Consider the following 22,344-nt stretch of genomic DNA (forward strand, 5'->3'; position numbering starts at 1 on the left):
TTCCACCTCAATGAATTCCAGGCTCTACATGATGTTTAACTAATCTTCCTTTGTCTCCATGTCCACTTTTTTGGGCAAGAGTCCTCTCCCCGTTCCACGGATCCTTTCATGTGCCGCCAACATTCTGCCTCCAATTGGACACCCCCACCAGGACAATTACCTGTCCTTGATCTTTTCATTGGGAACTGTCGACGGGACATTGGCTGCCTCAATTTTTCTGCCCCCCTCATCCATTCCAACGTCTCTTCTTCTGAACTTTCCTCCATTTCTCCCTCAGGTACAACCCTGACGTTGTCATCAAACCTGCCAACAAAGTGGGTGCTGTTGTCGTCTGACAGACTGACCTCTACCTTGCAGAGGCTGAGCGCCAACTCTCAGATGCTTCCTCCTACCTCTCCCTGGACCACGACCATACCACTGAAAATCAAGCCATTTTCTCCAACTCCAACACCATCACCGACCTCATTTCCTCCGGATGCCATTCCCCCCACAGCTTCCAACCTCATAGTCTCCCAACCCCAGATAGCCCGCTTCTACCTACTTCCCAAAATTCACAAAAAGGACTGTCCTGGTAGGCCCATTGTGTCAGCATGCTGCTGCCCCACTGAACTTATTTCATCTTACCTTGACTCCATCCTCACTCCCCTATCCATTCCCTCCCCACCTACATCCAGGATTCCTCTGATGCCCTGCGTCATATTGACAGCTTCTAGTTCGCAGGCCCCAACTGCCTCCTATTCACCAGGGATGTGCAATATCTCTATGCCTGCACCCCACACCAGGGTGGCCTGAGAGCTCTTCACTTCTTTCTTGAAAAGAGGCCTGAACAATTCCCATCCACCACCACTCTGCTTTGCCTGACTGAGCTTGTGCTTTCTCTCAACAAAATCTCCTTTAACTCATCCCACTTTCTCCAAATCAAAGGAGTAGCAATGGATATCCGCATGGGTCCTAGCTGCGCTTGTCTTTTTATGGGATATGTGGAACATTTCTTATTCCAAGCCTACCCAAGTCCCCTACCACAACTCCTTTACCGGTACATCAATGACTATTTTGGTGCTGCTTCATGCTGTCATCCAGACCTCGAAAAATTCATCAACTTCGCTTCCAGTTTCCACCCCTCCATTGCCTTCCCCTGGTCCATCTCAGACACTTGCCTCCCTTGAGCTTTCTACAAAGAACAACCCAGCACGGGAAACAAGCCCTTCGGCCCAACGAGCCCGCGCCGCCATTTCAACAAAGCATTTTCCTACACTTACCCTGCCCTGTGTGTATGTGAATGGTACCCCTAATGTAGCCAGATTCAGGGGAGAATAGTGTAGGGTCAATTTGGTACACCAATCAGCCTAAGATCACATCTTTGGGGTGTGGGAGGAAACCAGAGCACCCGGAGGAAACCCACGCAACCACAGGGAGAATGCGCAAACTCCCACAGACACAGGCCCAAATCCATGTATCTGCGCAGCTAGCAGTGATAGTCACTGAGCTGTTGTGGTGCCCGTCTGCTGGTCCAGGATTAAGCACACACAACGACACGAAGTACTAGGCCACTCTCGTAACCTCCAAGAGCAGCCCATGCACGACCCACCATGTGCATGCCCCTCATTTGACAACAAGGTGGCCCGACACCTGTGGATTAAAAGAGACAAAACATTAACATGTAATATTACATTTCCAGTGTCGTTCCGAGGCTCTGACCCTTTTTAATACTGTCTTCTATAACCCTCCATCCCTGTTTCACTCATGTGTCTGTCTAAGTAAACCTTAAACAAGTCCAACGTGCCTGCCTCCACCACCTTACTTGGTAGCGCATTCCATACCCCCACGACCCTCTGCGTGAAAAACCTTCCTCTAGCATCTAAATTATACTTCTCCCCCCCTCACCCTTAGATCGTGACCTCTCGTAATAGTTGTCCCCAATCTAGGGAAAAGCCTGCCACTGTTGACTCTATCTATTCCCTTCATTATTTAATACACCTCTATCAGATCCCCCCTTAATCTCCGTCTTTCTAAGGAGAAGAGCCCCAGTTTTTCCAATCTTTCCTCGTAACTCAGTCCTTCCATACCAGGCAGCATCCTGGTAAACCTCCTCTGCACTCTCCAGGGTCTCCACGTCCTTCCAGTAGTAAGGTGACCAGAACTGGACGCAGTACTCCAAATGCGGCCTAACCAACGTTCTGTACAACTGAAGCATTAGACGACAGCTCTTATACTCTATACCCCTTCCTATAAAGGCTAGCATTCCGTAAGCTTTCTTCACAACCTTCTCTACCTGTGTTGACACCTTCAGAGACTTGTGCACCTGCACTCCCAGGTCCCTCTGTATTTCTGTACCCTTAATCGGTCTACCTTTTTTCATGTAACTCCTCCCTGCATTATTCCTTCCAAAATGCATCAACTCGCATTTGTCAGGATTGAATTCCATCTGCCATCTATCTGCCCAGTATACCAGCCTATCTATATCCTGCTGTGTCACCTGACAATCTTCCTCAGTATTTGCCAATCCTGCCATCTTGGTGTCATCTGCAAACTTGCTGATCACACCACGTACGCCCTCTTCCAAGTCGTTTATATATATTACAAAGAGGAGAGGTCCCAGTACTGAGCCCTGCGGCACACCATTGGTGACTGACCTCCAGCCAGAAAAGGACCCTTCCACTACTACTCTCTGTTTCCTGTTGCCCAGCCAGTTTTCAATCCATCTAGCTACCTGTCCTTGCATCCCATGTGCCTTAACCTTTTCTACCAGCCTACTGTAAGGGACTTTGTCAAACGCCTTACTGAAATCCATATAGATGACATCAACAGCTCGCCCATTGTCAACCGTTTTTGTCACTTCATCAAAAAATTCTACCAGATTCGTAAGGCAAGACCTCCTCTGAACAAAGCCATGTTGCGTATCCCTAATCAGATCGCAACGCTCCAAATGCTCATACATCCTATCCCTAAGAATTTTTTCCAATAATTTTCCTACCACCAATGTCAAAGTCACTGGCCTATAATTACCAGGGTTATCCCTACTGCCCTTTTTCAACAGCGGTACCACATTAGCTACCCTCCAGTCCTCTGGGACCTCACCTGTGTCCAAAGAAGAGACAAAGATTTGCATCAGAGGCCCAGCAATTTCATCCCTCACCTCCCTAAGCAGCCTGGGATAAATACCATCAGGACCCAGAGCTTTATCCGTTTTTATGCTACCTAAAAACCCTAGCACTTCCTCCCTCGTAATGGATATTTCCTTCAAATGATCTACAGCTCCCTCCAAGACATTACACGACACCAAACCCCTCTCCTTCGTGAATACCGACGCAAAGTATTCATTCAGGATCTCCCCCATTCCCTCAGATTCGATGCATAGCCCCCTTCCTTTGTCCCTAAGAGGACCAATTTTCCCTCTAACCACTCTCTTGCTCCTAATATAAGAGTAAAATGCCTTTGGATTTTCCTTAATCCTATCAGCCAAACCCATTTCATGCCCTCTTTTTGCCCTTCTAACTCCCCTTTTAAGCTCCCTCCTACTCTCTCTATATTCCTCCAGCGGTCTCTCCGTTCCCAGTTATTTCGCCTTAACATATGCCTCTCTCTTCTTTCTGACCAAGTCTTTAATACCCCCTGTAATCCACGGCTCTCTAATCCTGCATTTCCCATCCTTCCTCTTTGCCGGCACATGCCTTTCCTGCCACATTATCAGTTTGCCCGTGAAAGCCTCCCACTTACCAACCATGGACTTGCCAGCTAACAACCCCTCCCAATCAGTGTCCTTCAGTTCCCTCCTAATCTGGCTATAGCTCCCCTTCCCCCAGTTCAGCACCCTCCCCTTCCCCCAGTTCAGCACCCTCCCCTTCGGACGGCACTCATCCCTTTCCATTTTCATCCTAAAGTAGACAGACTTGTGGTCACTGTTAGCCACATGTTCACCTACCTCAACCACCTGCCCCGGCTCATTACCCAACACTAAATCCAGTATAGCCCCCTCCCTAGTCAGGCTAGTTACGTACTGCTCCAAGGACCCTTCCAACACACATTTTACAAACTCCTCCCCATCCGTACCTCCAGCTCTAGGCACCTTCCAATCCACTCCAGGAAGATTAAAGTCACCTACTACAACCACCTTATTCTTTCTGCACCTATCTAAAATGCCTCTGCAGATACCTTCCTCCACTGACCTCGGGCTGTTGGGTGGCCTATAGTATACCCCTAGCATCGTAATCTCTCCCTTTTTATTCCTCAACTCCACCCACAGTGACTCAATCCCCAACTCCTCCATATTATCCTCCCTCTGCACTGCTGTGATGTGCTCCTTTACTAACAACGCCACCCCACCACCTCTCTTCAACCCTCCTCTGTCACACCTAAAACACTTTTATACCCAGGAACATTCAGCTGCCAGTCCTGCCCTTCCTTTAACCACGTCTCCGTCACTGCCACCACACCTAAATTCCTCACAAACATCAAGGCCCTAAGCTCATCCGTTTTACCCGTCACACTCCTCACATTGAAACAGACGCAGTCCAACCCACCAGGCCCACTCGGAACCTCCTTCCCCCGATAATTTTCCTTTCGCCCAAACCTACCCTATCACCCAACTCACTCCCGACCCCAGTGTCTAATAAGCTATCAGTCTCATTCCCACCCCCCTCCCTATTAGTTTAAACCCTGCCTAAACACTCCAGCTAACCTCCCTGCTGAGACATTTGTCCCCCTCCCATTCAAATTTTCCCCATCCCTCCTGTACAGGTGCCCTTCTGTCTCTGTTTCCAGCAATAGACTATCTACCAATATCCATTACAAGCCCACTGACTCCCACAGCTATTTACACTAAAGCTCTTCACACCCCACGTTGTGTAAGGACTCCACCCTTTCTCTCAGCTCCTTCGCCTCTATTGCATTTGTTCCAATGATACTTTCCAAAGTGGTGTTTCTAATATATGCTTTTTTCTCATCAATCGTGGATTCCCATCTACAGTTGTTGACAGGGTCCTCAACAGCGTGCTGTCCATTCCCCTGCCACGATTCTCACTCCCTCCCCTTCTTCCCAAAACAAGGATAGAGTCACCCTTGTTCTCACATTTCACCCCACGAGCCTCCGCATGCGAAGCATAGTCCTCCGCCATTTTCACCAACTCCAGCTTGATGCCGCAACTACACACATCTTCCCTTCACTCCCTCTATCAGCATTCCAAAGAGACCGTTCCCTCCGGGATAACCTAGTTCACTGCTTCTCTATACCCAATACCTCATTCATGGCACCTTCCCATACAATTGCAGAAGCTGTAACACCTGTCCCTTTACCTCTTCTATGGTCACCATCCAAGGTCCAAAATATTACTTTCAGGTTAAGCAGTGTTTCACTTGCACCTCTTTCAATTTGGTGTATTTCATTCACTGCTCCCAGTGTGGTCTCCTGTATATCGGAGAGACCAAGCTTAGACTGGATGATCGCTGTGCTGAGCACCTTTGGCTTGAGTGCAGTCAGGACCCTGACCTTTCAGTTGCTTGCAATTTTAACACATTCTCCTGCTCCCATACCCACATGTCTGAGCTTTGACAAAGGGTCGTCTGGACTTGAAATGTCAGCTCTTTTCTCTCCATACTGATACTGTCAGATCTGTTGAGATTTTCCAGCATTTTCACTTTTGGTCCCTGTAAGGGGAAGTTTTTGCTTCCTACCAACATAAAAGACAAGCAGACATGAGTACAGTACAAAAGGCAACACAAACTTTATTCCCTGTCCAAAATAACAAACCACAGGCCTGGGGGAACACAGCTGCTAGCCAACTGCTTCCCCTGGCCATTGCGCGCTTTCCAATTTATAGGGTTTTGAACTTCGTGCCAAACGTATGGTAATGGGCTCATTCAAAGCGGTTGCTGATAGCATGAATCGGACCCATGTGGGTGATTGTCATTTACTACAAGTTACGCCATTAGTACCTACTAAAACAATCAGCAACAACACAAAGCAGTGACACAATAACAAAGTATTGAAAAGCCATTATAGATAGGTGGGGTTGATCTGTGGCTAATGGTGAAGTGATCCTATTTCGCCTGGGCTGATCTCTTTCTGGAGAGTACCCTTTGTGATTTGAACTTCTTGCATAATCTAATCAGTTGAGCTATTGTCTATGTTTCCCTGCCTGGAGTCTAAAGTGATTAAGACTGTCTGTAGTGATTAGAGGGTGCAAGAAACCTCTCCATGAGTCATCACATTGCTGTGAGCTGCCAATACTATTTCCCATTATTCATTGCCGGGCAAAATAAATTTGATATGAACACGTACACATGTAAAAATGTTCATGACATTAAGCATAAAAGTCATCCTCTTCAGTCCCACATGTCTGTCGTTGGCTTGTTCCAGTGAAGTTCAACGCAAACTGGAAAATTTGTAGATTTTGTAAATTGGTAGAGCTAGGGAACCGTGGTGCACTAAGAAAGTTGGTTCGCTGGTTAAAAAGAAAAAGGAGGCTTATGTCCGGGTGAGGCTTGAGGGCTCAGGTAGTGCACTAGAAAGCTTTAGATTGGCTAGGAGGGAGTTAAAGAGTGAGTTAAGAAGGGCTAAAAGAGGACATGAGAAGACTTTGGCTGATAGGATTAAGGAGAATCCTAAGGCGTTCTATAGATATGTTAAGAACAGAAGGTTGGTTAGGGCAAGATTGGGGCCAGTTAGAGACAGCAGTAGGAGTTTGTGTGTGGAGCCGGAAGAGGTTGGAGAGGCATTGAACCAATATTCCTCTTCGGTGTTCACGCAGGGGGACATAAATGTAGCTGTGGAGAACACTGGGTTACAGGGTTGTAAACTGGACAGCATTGCAGTTGATAAGGAGGATGTGCTAGATATTCTTGAGGGTTTGAAAATAGATAAGTACCCTGGGCCGGACGGGATTTACCCTAGGATTCTCTGGGAGGCAAGAGAGGCGATTGCAGAGCCTCTGGCTCTGATCTTTAGGTCGTCGTTGGTCACAGGTATAGTGCCGGAGGATTGGAGGATGGCAAATGTTGTCCCATTGTTTAAGAAGGGGAACAGAGACTTCCCCGGGAATTATAGACCGGTGAGTCTTACTTCTGTTGTGGGTAAGGTTTCAGAGAAAATTATTAGGGATAGGATTTATAGTTATTTGAAGAGTAATGAATTGATTGGAGATAGTCAGCATGGTTTTGTGGAGGGTAGGTCATGCCTTACTAACCTTATTGAGTTTTTTGAGAAAGTGACCAAAGAGGTGGATGGGGGTAAGGCAGTTGACGTGGTATATATGGACTTTAGTAAGGCGTTTGATAAGGTTCACCATGGAAGGCTTCTGCAGAAAATGCAGATGTATGGGATTGAGGGTGATTTAGGTAATTGGATCAGAAATTGGCTGGCGGACAGGAGACAGAGGGTGGTGGTTGATGGTAAGTATTCATCATGGAGTTCAGTTACGAGTGGTGTGCCTCAGGGATCTGTCTTGGGGCCACTGTTGTTAGTAATTTTTATAAATGATCTGGATGAGGGTATAGTTGGGTGGATTAATAAATTTGCTGATGACACCAAAGTCGGAGGTGTGGTAGATAGTGAGGAAGGGTGTCTTAGTTTACAGGGGGACTTGGACAAGTTGCAGAGCTGGGCCGAGAGGTGGCGGACGGAGTTCAATGTGGATAAGTGTGAAGTAATTCACTTTGGCAGGAATAACAGATGTGTGGAGTATAGGGCTAACGGTAGGACTCTGAATAGTGTGGATGAACAGAGGGATCTAGGTGTATGTGTACATAGATCCCTGAAAGTTGGGAATCAAGTAGATAGGGTTGTTAGGAAGGCATACGGCGTTTATTGGTAGGGGGATTGAGTTTAGGAGCCGCAGCGTCATGTTGCAACTGTACAAGACTCTGGTGCGGCCGCACTTGGAGTATTGTGTGCAGTTCTGGTCCCCTCATTATAGGAAGGATGTGGAGGCTTTGGAGAGGGTGCAGAGGAGGTTTACCAGGATGTTGCCTGGTATGGAGGGGAGGTCCTATGAGGAGAGACTGAGGGATTTGAGGTTGTTTTCGTTAGAAAGAAGGCGGCTAAGAGGGGACCTTATTGAAACATATAAGATGATTAGAGGTTTAGATAGGGTGGACAGTGATAGCCTTTTTCCTCGGATGGAGAAAGCTAGCATGAGGGGACATGGCTTTAAATTAAGGGGTGGTAGTTATAGGGGTAGGTTCTTTACCCAGAGGGTGGTGAGGGATTGGAATGCCCTGCCCGCTGCAGTTGTAAATGCGCCTAGTTTGGGGGCGTTTAAGAGATCCGTGGATAGGTTTATGGATGGAAAGGGTTTGGTTTAGGTTAGCGGGTCATTGCTTTTTAACTGGACGGCGCAACATCGTGGGCCGAAGGGCCTGTTCTGCGCTGTAATGTTCTATGTTCTAACTGGAGGAACAGCATCTCATCTGGCTAGGCATTTGACAGCCTTCCAGTCTCAACATCGAATTCAATAACTTCAGATGATTTGCTGTACCCTACCTTAACCCCTTTGTTTTCATTCTATGTTATTTAATGTTTTACTGTTCTCCACCTTTTGTTTTTTATTGTCTTTCTTCATTTTTCTTCCCCCGCCCCCACTCTTCCCCCTACTTTATCCCCCTTCACTTGCCTTTTCTGTGGACAGCCATTGGCAGTCATTTCCCCTGGTTTCTGTGGCTATGGTCATCTTTCAGTCCCTCACCCTGTAGTATAAATATCTCCCACTCTCTATGCCTTTTAGCTTTGACTCGAAACGTCAGCTCTTTTCTCTTCTTACAGATGCTGCCAGACCTGTTGAGATTTTCCAGCATTTTCCCTTCTGGTTTAAATCTGCTATCGTGTTGATGTAAATAACTGTATGGCACTGGCAGCACCGTGGTTACCACTGCTCCCTCACAGTGCCAGGGACCTGGGTTCAATTCTGGCCTCAGCTATCTACCTGTATGAAGTTTGCATGTTCTCCCTGAATCTGCGTGGCTTCCTTCAGAAGTTCCGGTTTCCTCCCACAGTCCAAAGATGTGCAGGTGAGGATTCACCATATTAAATTGATCCTTAATGTCAGCGGGACTAGCAGGGTAAATACATGAGGTTACAGGGACAAGACCTGGGTGAGATTGTCATTGGTGCAGGCTCAGTGGGCTGAATGGCCTCCTTCTGCACTATAGGGTTTCTATGATTTTATGATGATTCTATTGAAGAGGAGCAGGAGAATTGTTCCTTATTTCATGGTCAATGTTTATCCCTTAATCAACATCACAATGCTCATGATAATATTGCCATTTTTTTGAGCTTGCCATGCAATGCTATTTGTAATGTATTACAATGATGACTACACTTGGTGTATTTAATTGGCTAGAGAATGATTTGGGATTCTCTTACCTTGCGGTGGGCAGCAAGGTGACACAGTGGTTAGCACTGCTGCCTCACAGCACCAGGGACACGGGTTCAATTCTGACCTTGGGTCACTATCTGCGTGGAGTTTGCACATTCTCCCTGTGTCTGCGTGGATTGCCTCCAAGTGCTCTAGTTTCCTACCACACTTTGAAAATGTGCAGGTAGGTGGATTGACCATGCTAAATTGTCCCTGAGTGTCAAGGGAATTAGCAGGGTGGTTATGGGGATAGGGCCTGGGTGGGATTGTTGTTGGTGCAGGCTCGATAGACCAAATGGCCTCCTTCTGCACAGTAGGGATTCTGTGATTAAACACTTGGTCTCTTCCTTCCATTTCTTATGTGCAAATAAAAATTCTTAATATTTATTTTTATATTGTTTACTAATCATGTTTTATGGCTGAGCTTGCTTTTCTCATTTCTCCATCTAGATTTTCTTTCTACATTTTGTGTATAATTTTACATTTTCTATTCAGGGCTCATATTTAAGGAGGTTCAATATCTTGTAAATCTCTCATCCTATTATTGGAATCACCCTTTAACATGAATGCTGGTGATGGGGGGTGTGGGGGAGGAGTGGTGGAGAGAAAGGATTGATTAAGTCAGCTTTTTAAGTGGAAAAGGTACTGTGAAGTGAATCATACAAAAGGAATGCAAACAATAACTTTGAAGATGCAGTTGCCTGTCAGAACAGTTTGGTAGCTATCATGCATGAATACTCTTCAAAGTTTCCAGTTACTCTGGTGTATCACAGCTATAGTGAAAGCAAGCTCTAGGATCCTGAAGAAATGGCACTCCCTCGCAGTGAATAACAGCAGCATTGCCAGACTTGGCTACAAGTTGATGGTGTATCTTGCTTGTGCTTAGTCTGCTTCCTCTGCAATTCACTGAAAGTAGTTTGATTCCACTCTACAGGGCTTAATAAGTAGAATTGTGTTGAAGTTGGCACGATGGTACAGCACAGTATTCTCTCCTACTGTTGTCAGCAGGGAATTCCCAATTAGTGAAATTGCAATTAAAAATGTCTTGACTTTATATGAACTATATAAGCAAAATATAAAGACTTCCAGTGCTTTCTGCTGAAGTCACAGAGTTTTACAGCACAGAAAGAGACTGACCCATCATATCTGTACTGACCATCAAGCACTTATCTATTCTAATCCCATTTTCCAGCACTTGGTCCACAGCTTTCTATGCTATGGCATTTCAAGTGCTCATCTAAATACTTCTAAATGTTGTGAGAGTTCCCACCTTTACTGCTCTTTCAGACAGTGAGTTCCAGATTCCCAACATCATCTGAGTGAAAAAGATTTTCCTCAAATCCCCTCTAAATCTCTTGCCCCTTACCTTAAATCTATGCTTCCTGCTTATTGACCCCTGAATTAAGGGGAAAAGTTTTTTCCTTATTAATGTCCCTCATAATTTTGAACACTTGATTTGGTCCCTCTCAGCCTTCTCTGCTCTGAGCAGAACAATCCCAGTCTAAAGTGGAAGCGGATACAGTAGTGACTTCTAAGGGGCGTCTTAACATGTACATGAACGAGATGGGAATAGAGGGATGTGGTCCCCGGAAGCATGGGGGGTTTTAATTAAGTCAGGCAGCATGGTCGGTGCAGGCTTGGAGTTCCTGTTCCTGTTCCTGTGCTGTAATTTTCTTTGTTCTTTGTTCTTTTTAACCACCCACACTACCTGTGCTGCCTTCAGAGATACTTGGACATGCACCACAAGGTCCCTCTTGGTACTTCCTAGTGTTCTACCATTAATACTGTAATCCCTTGCCTTGTTAGTCCTATAAAAATGCACCACCTACGCTTTTCAGAGTTAAATTCCATTTGCTGGGGTCACGTGATATAAGCATAGGAACGGCAGCATTTTTGTGAACTCTGGCGCTTTTAATCTTTTTATTTATCTTGATTCACAACCCATAATTATCTAACCCTGGAGTGTATGTATACTTTGTGCTATGTTCCTGGAACATCCTCGTTTGATCAAGGCATTCGAAGACAGCCAGGGTGGGCCTTGTTCACAGTGACAGTTTAGCTGGTGAGTGGGCTCACACTCTGGCAATGTTGAGATAATAGTTGCCTTTGTGAGTAAAGTTGTGGATGACAGTCTTGGCTCCCTGGCACAAATCATTGGTCCTCACGTTTGAATATCTTGCAGTTCTAAAAAGAAAATGAATGAAGCACTCAGTGGAGAGGGCTGTTTCTTTGGTGGAAGCTCACCTCCAGTCCTTGTAAATCTTGCAACATAGTGTGTTGGACATCATGCTAATTTGGGTAGCTGGGACAGGAGAGGAATGTGCCTGATCTCTCCTGGGAAGGTGAGGATAAATTCCCGACTGAATTTGAGAACTAGCTACCGTGCTTTCGTAATCTCCATTTGAAAGCTGGGCATTTCAAGTTCAAAGAGGCACGCTGAATCTGGTTTTCAAGATCTGGAGTCAGTTATATGTCTGGTCTTACCTTGTCTTGACATTGGTAGAGGTAGTTGGATGCGATGGGACCTCACTACATGCCGGGGCCTGGCTCTCTCTCTGCTGGGGCTTCTAAGTGATGACACAGTGGAGATTATGGATGGATCCTTGATGTCACTTGACAATTCTGTTAAAGGCTTTGGCTTTTTCAAGTTCTGTGAATAGCTAGGTTATCCTACTGCCCATCATTGATCCTGAGCTACTCCTTTTGTGATTATAAACCTGATTTTGTGATGTTATCTTCTATCCAAACAAGGGTGTTTGATATGTGCACTGAGGCATATGTCATCTGTTATTCTTTGAAAACCAGGATAACTATTTTTTTATAATGGATTTCACCCACCAGTATGCTGTGGCTGGAACGAGGGAGACCATAGTTTAAAGTGTGTTACTGTTTCCATTGAATTTTGGTCTTTCGGTGTGGTATTAGGTGGGTAGTGTGGATAAAGGGGTCTGCCCACCTGACTTCTGTCTCTCCATCAAATTTAAATCTCTAGGATCTAGTGTTTGCAATATGAAGATGTTTCCTTTGTGGACTAATAATAAATCTCATTTTTGCCCTCTGAAATGGCCAAGCAAGTCACTCAGTTGACGGGCAAATAGGGATTGGCAATAAATGAATGAAAAATAAACCGCTTTTGCTGAGTCTCACTGGAAGGAGTGGGCTGAGAGCTGGTGTTGTTTAGTAATCCCAGTGCCATACAAACAGGTCAATTTTAAGGAATTGGGAAGAATTTGTCAGAGATTTCACATTTTTTTTCTGGGTTATTTTGCATTTGTCAAACGTTGGCATTATTTGAAATGTGGGATGCTACTGAACACGATTGTCATCATCCACTGGTTTGATTAGTAAGTTTGTGGACGAGACAAAGGTTGGTGGATTTGTGCATAGTGATGAGGACCATCAGGGGATACAGCAGGATATAGATCAGTTGGAGGCTTGGGCAGAGAGATGGCAGATGGAGTTTAATCCAGACAAATGTAAGGTAATGCATTTTGGAAGGCCTAATACAGATAGGAAATATACAGTAAATGGCAGAACCCTTACGAGCATTAATTGACAGAGGGATCTGGATGTACGGTACACAGGTCTCTGAAAGTGGCAATGCAGGTGGAGAAGGTAGTCAAGGAGGCATACGGCATGCTTGCCTTCATTGGCCGGGGCATTGAGTTTAAAAATTGGCAAGTGATATTGCAGCTTTATAGAACCTTAGTTAGGCCACACTTGGAATATAGTGTTTAATTCTGGTCACCACACTACCAGAAGGATGTGGAGGCTTTGGAGAGGGTACAGAAGTGATTTACCAGGATGTTGCCTGCTATGGAGGGCATTAGCTGTGAGAAGAGGTTGGAGAAATGTGGTTTGTTCTCACTGGAACAGTGGAGGTTGAGAGGCGACCTGATAGAAGTCTACAAAATTATGAGAGGCATGGACAAAGTGGATAGTGAGAAGATTTTTCCCAGGGTGAAGGAGTCAATTACTAGGGGGCACAGGTTTAAGATGTAAGGGGCAAGGTTTAAAGGAGATGTACGAGGCAGACTTTGGACACAGAGAGTAGTGGGTGCCTGGAACCCGTTGCTAGTTGGTAGTAGAAGCGGATAAGGTACTGACTTTTAAGGGGCATCTTGACAAATACATGAATAGGATGGGAATAGAGGGATATGGTCCCTGGAGGATAGGGGATTTTAGTTCAGTCGGGCAGCATGGTCAGTGCAGGCTTGGAGGGCTCTTCCTTGTGCTGTAATTTTCTTTGTTCGCTAACCCATGTCTTCATTTTCATGTTCTCTGTTGTATTTTATAAATAGCATGCTGGATTAGTGTACTGTCAAACTTCAGCAGGGACAGAAAAAGATCAGCTTTATTCATTGGAAAATGTTACATCAGTCTGACTGGTGTTTGGGACTATATCCAGTAAACAACTATTGTTGCATCATATCCTTTTTTGACATTATAGGTTGATTTATAGATAAATTTTAAACTTAAGCAAGGAGGGCTAAAAGGGGTCACGAAAAATCATTGGTCAGCAGGATTAAGGAAAATCCCAAAGCTTTTTATACATATATAAAGAGCGAGAGTGTTGGCCCACTCAAGGACAGGGGAGGGAATCTATGCATGGAGCCAGAGGAAATGGGCAAGGTATTAAATGAGTACTTTGCGTCAGTATTCACCAAAGAGAAGGACTTTATAGACGATGAGTCTGGGAAAAGATAGTTTAAATCGTGTTGAGATCAAAAAGGAGGAGGTATTGGGTTTCTTGAGAAACATTAAGGTAGACAAGTCCCCGAGGCTTGACGGGATATACCCCAAAACACTGAGAGGCAAGGGAGAAAATTGCTGGGGTCTTGAGATAAATTTTTATATCCTCACTGGCTACAGAGGAGGAGGTGCCGTCTTTGGATTGGGGTAAACACAGTAAGAAGTCTGACAACACCAGGTTAGAGTCCAACCAGCTTATTTGATAGTTATCTCACAAGTTTTCGGAAATGGTGTTCCTTCGTCGGGTGTGTGGAAGGTTCTGATCAGAGAAGGGCATGTAAAGTCAAACAGTTTACAGAATACTGATTAGAATGCAAGTCTTTACAGCTAACCTGCTAATCAAGTCTTAAAGATGCAGACAATGTGAATGGAGATAGCATTAGCATAAGTTAAAGAGATGTGTCTTGTCTCCAGACAGGACACTCTGTCCTGTCTGGAGACAAGACACATCTCTTTAACTTATGCTAATGCTATCTCCATTCACATTGTCTGCATCTTTAAGACTTGATTAGCAGGTTAGCTGTAAAGACTTGCATTCTAATCAGTATTCTATAAACTGTGTTTGACTTTATATGCCCTTCTCTGATCAGAACCTTCCACACACCCGACGAAGGAACACTGTTTCTGAAAACTTGTGAGATAACTATCAAATAAACTGGTTGGACTCTAACCTGGTGTTGTCAGACTTCTTACAGAGAAGGTCCCAGATGACTGGAGAATAGACAATGTTGTTCCTTTGTTTAATCCAGGTAATTACAGGCCCGTGAGCCTTACGTTAGTGGTAGGGACATTATCGGAGACGATTCCAATTATTCTTTGAGACAGGATTTGTTCCCACTTGGAAATAAGTGGACATATTAGCGAGAAGCAACATGGTTTTATGAAGGGGAGGTCATGGCTCACGAACTTGATCGAGTTTTTCAAGGAAATGAAGAAAATGATTGATGAGGGTAGGGTATGGACTTCAGTAAGGCCTTTGACGGGGTCCCTCATGGCACACTGGTGCAGAAGGTGAAGTCACATGGGATCAGAGGTGAGATGGCAAGGTGAACTGGCTCAATCATAGAGGGTAGCAGTGGAAAGGTGTGTTTCTGAATGTGGAGCTGCGACAAGTGGGATTCCTCAGGGATGAGTTCTGGGACCTTTGCTGTTCGTGAGATATATAAATGATTTGGAGGAAAATGTAACTGGTTTGATTAGTAATTTTGTGGATGACACAAAGATTGGTGGATTTACGGATAGCCATGAGGACCATCAGAGGATACAGCAGAATATAGATTTATGAGCATTTGGAGAAGTTTAGTATGATCAGAAATAGTCAGCATGGCTTTGTCAAGGGCAGGCCGTGCCTTACAAGCCTAGTTGAGTTCTTTGAAAATGTGACAGAACACATTGATAAAGGAAGAGCGGTGGATGTGGTTTACATGGACTTCAGCAACGTGTTTGATAAGGTCCTCCATGCGAGACTTCTTGAGAAGGTGAGAGGGCATGGGATCCAAGGGGCTGTTGCCTTGTGGATCCAGAACTGGCTTGCCTGCAGAAGGCAGAGAGTGGTTGTGGATGGGTCTTTTTCTGCGTGGAAGTCAGTCACCAGTGGAGTGCCCCAGGGATCTGTTGTAGGACCCTTGCTGTTTGTCATTTTCATAAATGACCTGGATGAGGAAGTGGAGGGATGGGTTAGTAAGTTTGTCGATGACACGAAGGTTGGTGGTGTTGTGTATAGTCTGGAGGGATGTCAGAAGTTGCAGCGAGACATAGATAGGATGCAAGACTGGGCGGAGAAGTGGCAGATGGACTTCAACGCGGATAAATGTGTAGTGGTCCATTTTGGCAGGTCCAATAGGATGAAGGAGTATGATATCAAGGGTAGGACTCTTAGCAGTGTTGAGGAGCAGAAGGACCTTGGGGTCTGGGCCCATAGGACTCTTAAATCGGCCTTGCAGGTGGAGGATGTGGTCAAGAAGGCGTATGGTGTGTTAGCCTTCATTAATCGAGGGATTGAGTTTAGGAGTCGGGAGGTAATGCTGCAACTTTACAAGACCCTAGTCAGACTGCCTTGGAGCACTGTGCGCAGTTCTGGTCGCCTCACTACAGGAAGGATGTGGAAGCTATTGAGAGGGTGCAGAGGAGATTTACAAGGATGTTGCCTGGATTGGGAGGCATGCCTTATGAAGATAGATTGAGGGAGCTAGGTCTCTTCTCCCTGGAGAGATGAAGATTGAGATGTGACCTGATAGAGGTTTATAAAATGTTGAGAGGTATAGATAGGGTGGATTCTCGGAGGCTATTTCCCAGGGCTGAAATGGTGGCTAAGAGAGGACACAGGTTTAAGGTGCTGGGGAGCAGGTACAGAGGTGATGTCAGGGGTAAGTTTTTCACTCAGAGGGTGGTGAGTGATTGGAATCGGCTGCCGTAGGTGGTGGTAGAGGCGAACTCGCTGCGGTCTTTTAAAAGTCTTCTGGATGAGTAAATGGGATTTAATGGGATTGGGAGTTATAGATAGGCCTGGTAAGTATGGATATGATCGGCGCTACTTGTGGGCCGAAGGGCCTGTTTGTGATGTAGTGTTCTGTGTTCTATGTTCTAAATGTGAGGGAATACATTTTAGAAGATCTAATCAAGAAAGGAAATATATAGTAAATGGCAGAGCCCTTAAGAGTATTGATAGGCAGAGGGATCTGGGTGTACAGATACACAAGTCACTGAAAGCGACAATGCAGGTGGAGAAGGCAGTCAAGAAGGCATATGGCATGCTTGCCTTCATCGGCCAGGGCGTTGAGTTTAAAAATTGTCAAGTCATGTTGCAGCTTTATAGAACCTTAGTTAGGCTGCACTTGGAATATCGTGTTACATTCTGGTTGCCATGCTACTAGAAGAATGTGGAGGCTTTGGAGAGGGTACAGAAAAGATTTACCAGGATGTTGGCTGGTATGGAGATTGGAGAAACTTGATGTTTTCTCACTGGAACGATGGAAGTTGAGGGATGACTGATAAAAGTCTACAAGATTATGAGAGGCATGGACAGGGTGGATAGTCAGAAGCTTTTTCCGAGGGTGGAAGAGTCAGTTATTAGGGGGCATAGGTTTAAGGTGCAAGGTTTAAAGGAGATGTACGAGGCAAGTGTTTTTACGCAGAGTATGTTGGGTGCCTGGAACTCGCTGCCAGGGGAGATGGTGGAAGCAGATGCAATGGTGAGTTTTAAGGGGCACCTGGACAAATACATGGATAAGATGGGAATGCAGGGATATGTTCCTCAGAAATATATGGGGTTGTTAGCGCGAGTGGGCGAAACGACCACTACAGACTCAGGGGGAATTCAATAATGGCACAGCTTTATTTTCTTTACGTCGACGGAGAAGCACAGTCAGGACATACAATCGGACTGTCCCGAAAGTGCCCTAAAGACTCCCCCACAACGGGCTACAGTTATACCTGAACTTCGCGTTTCAAATGCTAATCCTTTATTTGCAGTAATTGACTTCAGCCATCCTGTTTCGATGTTTTCGAGTGTTGGAGCAACTGTTTTAAGTGTGTGTTAATTGTTTTTGTCTGGTTGGTTATCAATGGTCTGGAATCTCTGGGGTTTGAACCATAGGTGTGTTATTGATCTCAAGAGTCTTGAGGGGCCAGGGACGTTTCCTTAACTGTGTTAATTTTAGGTGTCTCCATGGGTTGTTTGACTGGTTTAGAAGTGCTGATTTTGATGGGGTGGGGATGTGTTCTTTAATTTAGTTCCTGTAGGTGCCATCCTGTCCAATTTCCCTTATGTGCTAGCCCTCATTTGCATTCTAAAAGCATGCTCTTGCCTACTGATTAGTGTCTGTTACTTTGTGATTTTAGTGGAGGGCTCTGAGGATAGCTTTAGTTTGCTTCCATTTTGTGTGCCCAATTTCATAAAATTATAACAGGGTTTTAGTTCCGTCAGGCAGCATGGTCGGTGCAGGCTTGGAGCGCCAAAGGACCTGTTCCTGTGCGGTAATTTTCTATTGAATTTTCTATTCTATTTGCATCAGTCAATATATTAAGTTGCAACATGGGTGTGAATTTTGAAGGTGTGAGAACCCCACACCTCTAAGGATGATATGATTTTTAAATTGGAAGGACATTGGATTATTTGGTCTCTCTTCATTGATTTATAGGATTTATGTGCAAGTTTGAATGCAAGTTCCATAGTTTATTCTATACAGATTAGTGAAGAAACAGTTCTTTGTATTCAATAATTTTTTCGTAAAGGTGTGTTATTTAGGTATGTCCCTACTATTCTCTCCATAGGCTGCCTTTGAGAATGGAATTCAGAAAATAGCAGAGTGTAATGCTGGTCTGAGTGGAAGAATTTTCCCCTTGAGATGAGTCAGAGTGGTGGCTCCCAGGTGGTGGAGAGAGGACAATCTAACAAGTCGCCATTGCTGAGCAGCCACAGCCAGCAGAGCCTCAACCTGCCACCTGAAAGGATGTGTAGCCCAGAAACTGTGCCATCAGCTCCCAAAATGGGTGGACAGCTTCCAAGTCCACAGCTTTCTCTGTGCATGGATGGCGACTGGGAGAGCCGGGAGGAGCTGCGACTGCGAGAGCTGGAGGAAGCTCGAGCACGGGCAGCCCAGATGGAGAAGACCATGCGCTGGTGGTCAGACTGTACAGCTAACTGGCGGGAAAAATGGAGCAAGGTGAGGGCAGAGAGGAATAAATCCAGGGAGGAAGTGAGGCAGCTGAGACAGAAGCTGGAGGCGCTCAGCAAAGAACTGACTACACTCAAACGTGAAAAACAAGAACTATTCAATGAAAACGAGCAGCTGAGGCTGGAGGGAGAGCGGATGAAGAAGAGTGAACAATCACTGGATAATAAACTGGTCTCTGAGAAGGAGAGTGAGAGTTTTAATCCAGAGCAGGAACCAGTACGAGATAAAGAATCTGAGAAAAGTTCTAGAAACAAGGTAAGCTCCTCAAAACATGTAATCTGCACAGTTTGTGACTGCTCAACAAGAACTCTTCGCTCATTCATTTGAAGTTTTCAATGATGGTGCTTCCTTACTCTTACCAATCAGCTGCCACACTCGTCTTGTCCATGAGACTCCTGTTCCCTCACCAAACTGCTGACCACCCAACATCTCTGCTGAGCCACAGTGTTAATTAATATTGTTAACAGCCCCCCTTTTTCCCAAGGTACTGTCATCCATCAATCTCAAAACCCACCCTTGATTACTCTGCCCTTGCAAATTCCAGCCCAATCTCCAACCACACTATCCTTTGCTCTCATCTCCCAAATTCATGGCCAACTTTTCAAAGCTAATGTTTGAATATCCAATGGCGGGGCAGGCTCGAAGGGCTAGATGGCCTACTCCTGCTCCTATTTCTTATGTTCCCTTTGCCATTGTACTGAGCTCTTACCAAAGTCACAAATGACATCCTGTGTAACAGTGAGAAAGACCAACTTTCCCCTCTTATCCTTTTGACCTGTCTAAGATTTTAACATATTGACTTCATCACCCTCGTCCTGCCATCCAGCTGGGTGACACTATCTCTCCCCTCCATGCTTTTCTAACCGGTGTAGCATCAAGTAAGTCGTTGTACAAATAATTAATTATTAATCTTCCTAGTAAAATATACTGAATTTTCCCATGTTAGTTCCTACTTCCAGCTCAAAAGCTATTTTACCTCATCAATTTGCAAGATGTTACAAACCCCCAATTCGAAAGATGTAATTTGATGACAGCTGCAGCAAGAATCGTTACACACAATTGCAGCAAAAGTGTGAGGAAAGTTGTTACCATCCCTATTGAGACCAATAACTTTACAAGTGAGATTCCAGCTTCAGTTAATAGCTGAAAGAATGACACGTTAAGATTTTTTGCTGTGACATATAAGAACATAAGAAATAGGAGCAGGAGTAGGCCATCTAGCCCTTCGAGCCTGCCCCGCCATTCAATAAGATCATGGCTGACCTGTTGTGGCTCAGTTCCACATTCCCACCCTCTCCCCATAACCCTTAATCCCCTCTCTTATCAAAAACCCATCAACCCGTGTCTTAAAAGTATTTAGCGAGGCAGCCTCCACCACTTCAACGGGCGGAGAATTCCAGAGATTCACCGCCCTTTGAGTGAAGAAGTTCTTCCTCAACTCCGTTCTAAACCACCCCCCCTTTATCTTGAGGCTGTGCCCCCTAGTCCTACTGTCCTTTCTGAGCGGGAAGAGCCTCTCCACCTCTATCCTATCCATCCCATTCATCATCTTATACGTCTCAATGAGATCTCCCCTCATTCTTCTAAACTCTAACGAGTACAAGCCTAGTTTATTTTTAGGCAAATTGTGCGGAGGGTGTGGAGAGTCTGCAGAAGGATCTAGATAGGCTGGGCGAATGGGCCAGGAACAGGCAAATGGAATTTAATGTTGGCAAGTGTGAGGTGGTCCACTTTGGTAGGAAGAATGGTAGGAAGGACTATTACTTACGTGGCGAAAAACTGCAGCAGGCGACGGTGCAGAGGGACCTCGGGGTCCTTGTGCATGAGTCGCAAAAACCCAGCTTGCAGGTGCAGCAGGTGGTCAGGAAGGCGAATGGGATGCTGGCCTTCATAGCGAGGGGGATTGAATATAAAAGTAGGGAGGTCTTGCTGCAGCTGTATAGGGCATTGGTGAGGCCGCAGCTGGAGTACTGTGTGCAGTTTTGGGCGCCGCACCTGCGCAAGGATATTTTGGCCCTGGAGGGAGTGCAGAGGAGGTTTACTAGGCTGATACCGGAGTTGAGGGGATTGAGCTATGAGGAGAGGCTGAATAAACTAGGCTTGTACTCGTTAGAGTTTAGAAGAATGAGGGGAGATCTCATTGAGACGTATAAGATGATGAATGGGATGGATAGGATAGAGGTGGAGAGACTCTTCCCGCTCAAAAAAGACAGTAGGACTAGGGGGCACAGCCTCAAGATAAAGGGGAGGTGGTTTAGAACGGAGTTGAGGAGGAACTTCTTCACTCAAAGGGTGGTGAATCTCTGGAATTCTCTGCCCGTTGAAGTGGTGGAGGCTTCCTCGCTAAATATTTTTAAGAAGCGGATTGATGGGTTCTTGATAAGAGAGGGGATTAAGGGTTATGGGGAGAGGGCAGGAAAGTGGAACTGAGCCACGACAGATCAGCCATGATCTTATTGAATGGCGGGGCAGGCTCGAAGGGCTAGATGGCCTACTCCTGCTCCTATTTCTTATGTTCTTATGTTCTTATTCAGCCTCTCCTCATAGCTCAACCCCCTCAACTCCGGCATCAGCCTAGTAAACCTCCTCTGCACTCCCTCCAAGGCCAAAATATCCTTGCGTAAGTGCGGCGCCCAAAACTGCACACAGTACTCCAGCTGCGGCCTCGCCAATCCCTATACAGCCGCAGCAAGACCTCCCTACTTTTACATTCAGTCCCCCTCGCTATGAAGGCCAGCATCCCATTCGCCTTCCTGACCACCTGCTGCACCTGCAAGCTGGGTTTTTGCGACTCATGCACAAGGACCCCGAGGTCCCTCTGCACCGTCGCCTGCTGCAGTTTTTCGCCACGTAAGTAATAATCCTTCCTACCATTATTCCTACCAAAGTGGACCACCTCGCACTTGCCAACATTAAATTCCATTTGCCATTTCCTGGCCCGTTCGCCCAGCCTATCTAGATCCTTCTGCAGACTCTCCACACCCTCTGCAGAATTTGCCGTTCCACCAATCTTGGTGTCATCAGCAAATTTCGACACCATACACTCGGTTCCCTCCTCCAGATCATCTGTACAAATGGTAAATAGCTGAGGCCCCAGCACCGATCCCTGGGGCACTCCACTAGTCACCAACCGCCAATCTGAATAGCACCCATTGACCCCCGCTCTCTGCCTCCTATTTGACAACCAATCCTCTATCCACGCTAACACCCTACCCCCAACTCCATGTCCCCTGACCTTCTGCAATAACCTCTTGTGAGGTACCTTGTCAAACGCCTTCTGAAAATCAAGAAAGACCCCATCCACCGGCTCTCCTCTATCCACCGCCCTAGACACATCCTCATAGAACTCCAATAAATTTGTCAGACACGACTTCCCTTTAACGAAACCGTGCTGCGTCTGCTCTATCAAGCAATTCCCCTCAAGATGCCTCGCTATTTCCTCCTTGATGACGGATTCTAACATTTTACCTACAACAGACGTTAAACTAACCGGCCTATAATTTCCTGCCTTTTGCCTGCCACCCTTCTTAAACAGCGGCGTAACATTAGCCGTTTTCCAATCTCCCGGC

At 45.7% G+C, this 22,344-nt stretch overlaps 1 protein-coding gene across 4 annotated transcripts in view; it reads left to right on the forward strand.

The window, feature by feature from the left end:
• Window positions 1-22,344, forward strand: part of LOC145342085 (coiled-coil domain-containing protein 102A-like) — a 200,961-nt gene that overhangs the window by 25,647 nt on the left and 152,970 nt on the right. For 2 of the 4 annotated variants that reach the window (XM_080187294.1, XM_080187295.1), the window contains exon 2: window positions 18,372-19,030. In XM_080187294.1, the coding sequence (XP_080043420.1) occupies window positions 18,446-19,030 (585 nt within the window). In that variant the 5' untranslated portion in view covers window positions 18,372-18,445. Of the gene's footprint in view, window positions 1-8,770; window positions 9,001-18,371; window positions 19,031-22,344 lie in introns of those variants that run through there. The other 2 variants (XR_013886506.1, XM_080187293.1) reach the window with 2 other exon arrangements.

This window comes from Carcharhinus amblyrhynchos, chromosome 4 (genome assembly GCF_965287045.1).
Source record: "Carcharhinus amblyrhynchos chromosome 4, sCarAmb.v2.hapA, whole genome shotgun sequence".
Classification (NCBI taxonomy): Eukaryota; Metazoa; Chordata; class Chondrichthyes; order Carcharhiniformes; family Carcharhinidae; genus Carcharhinus; species Carcharhinus amblyrhynchos.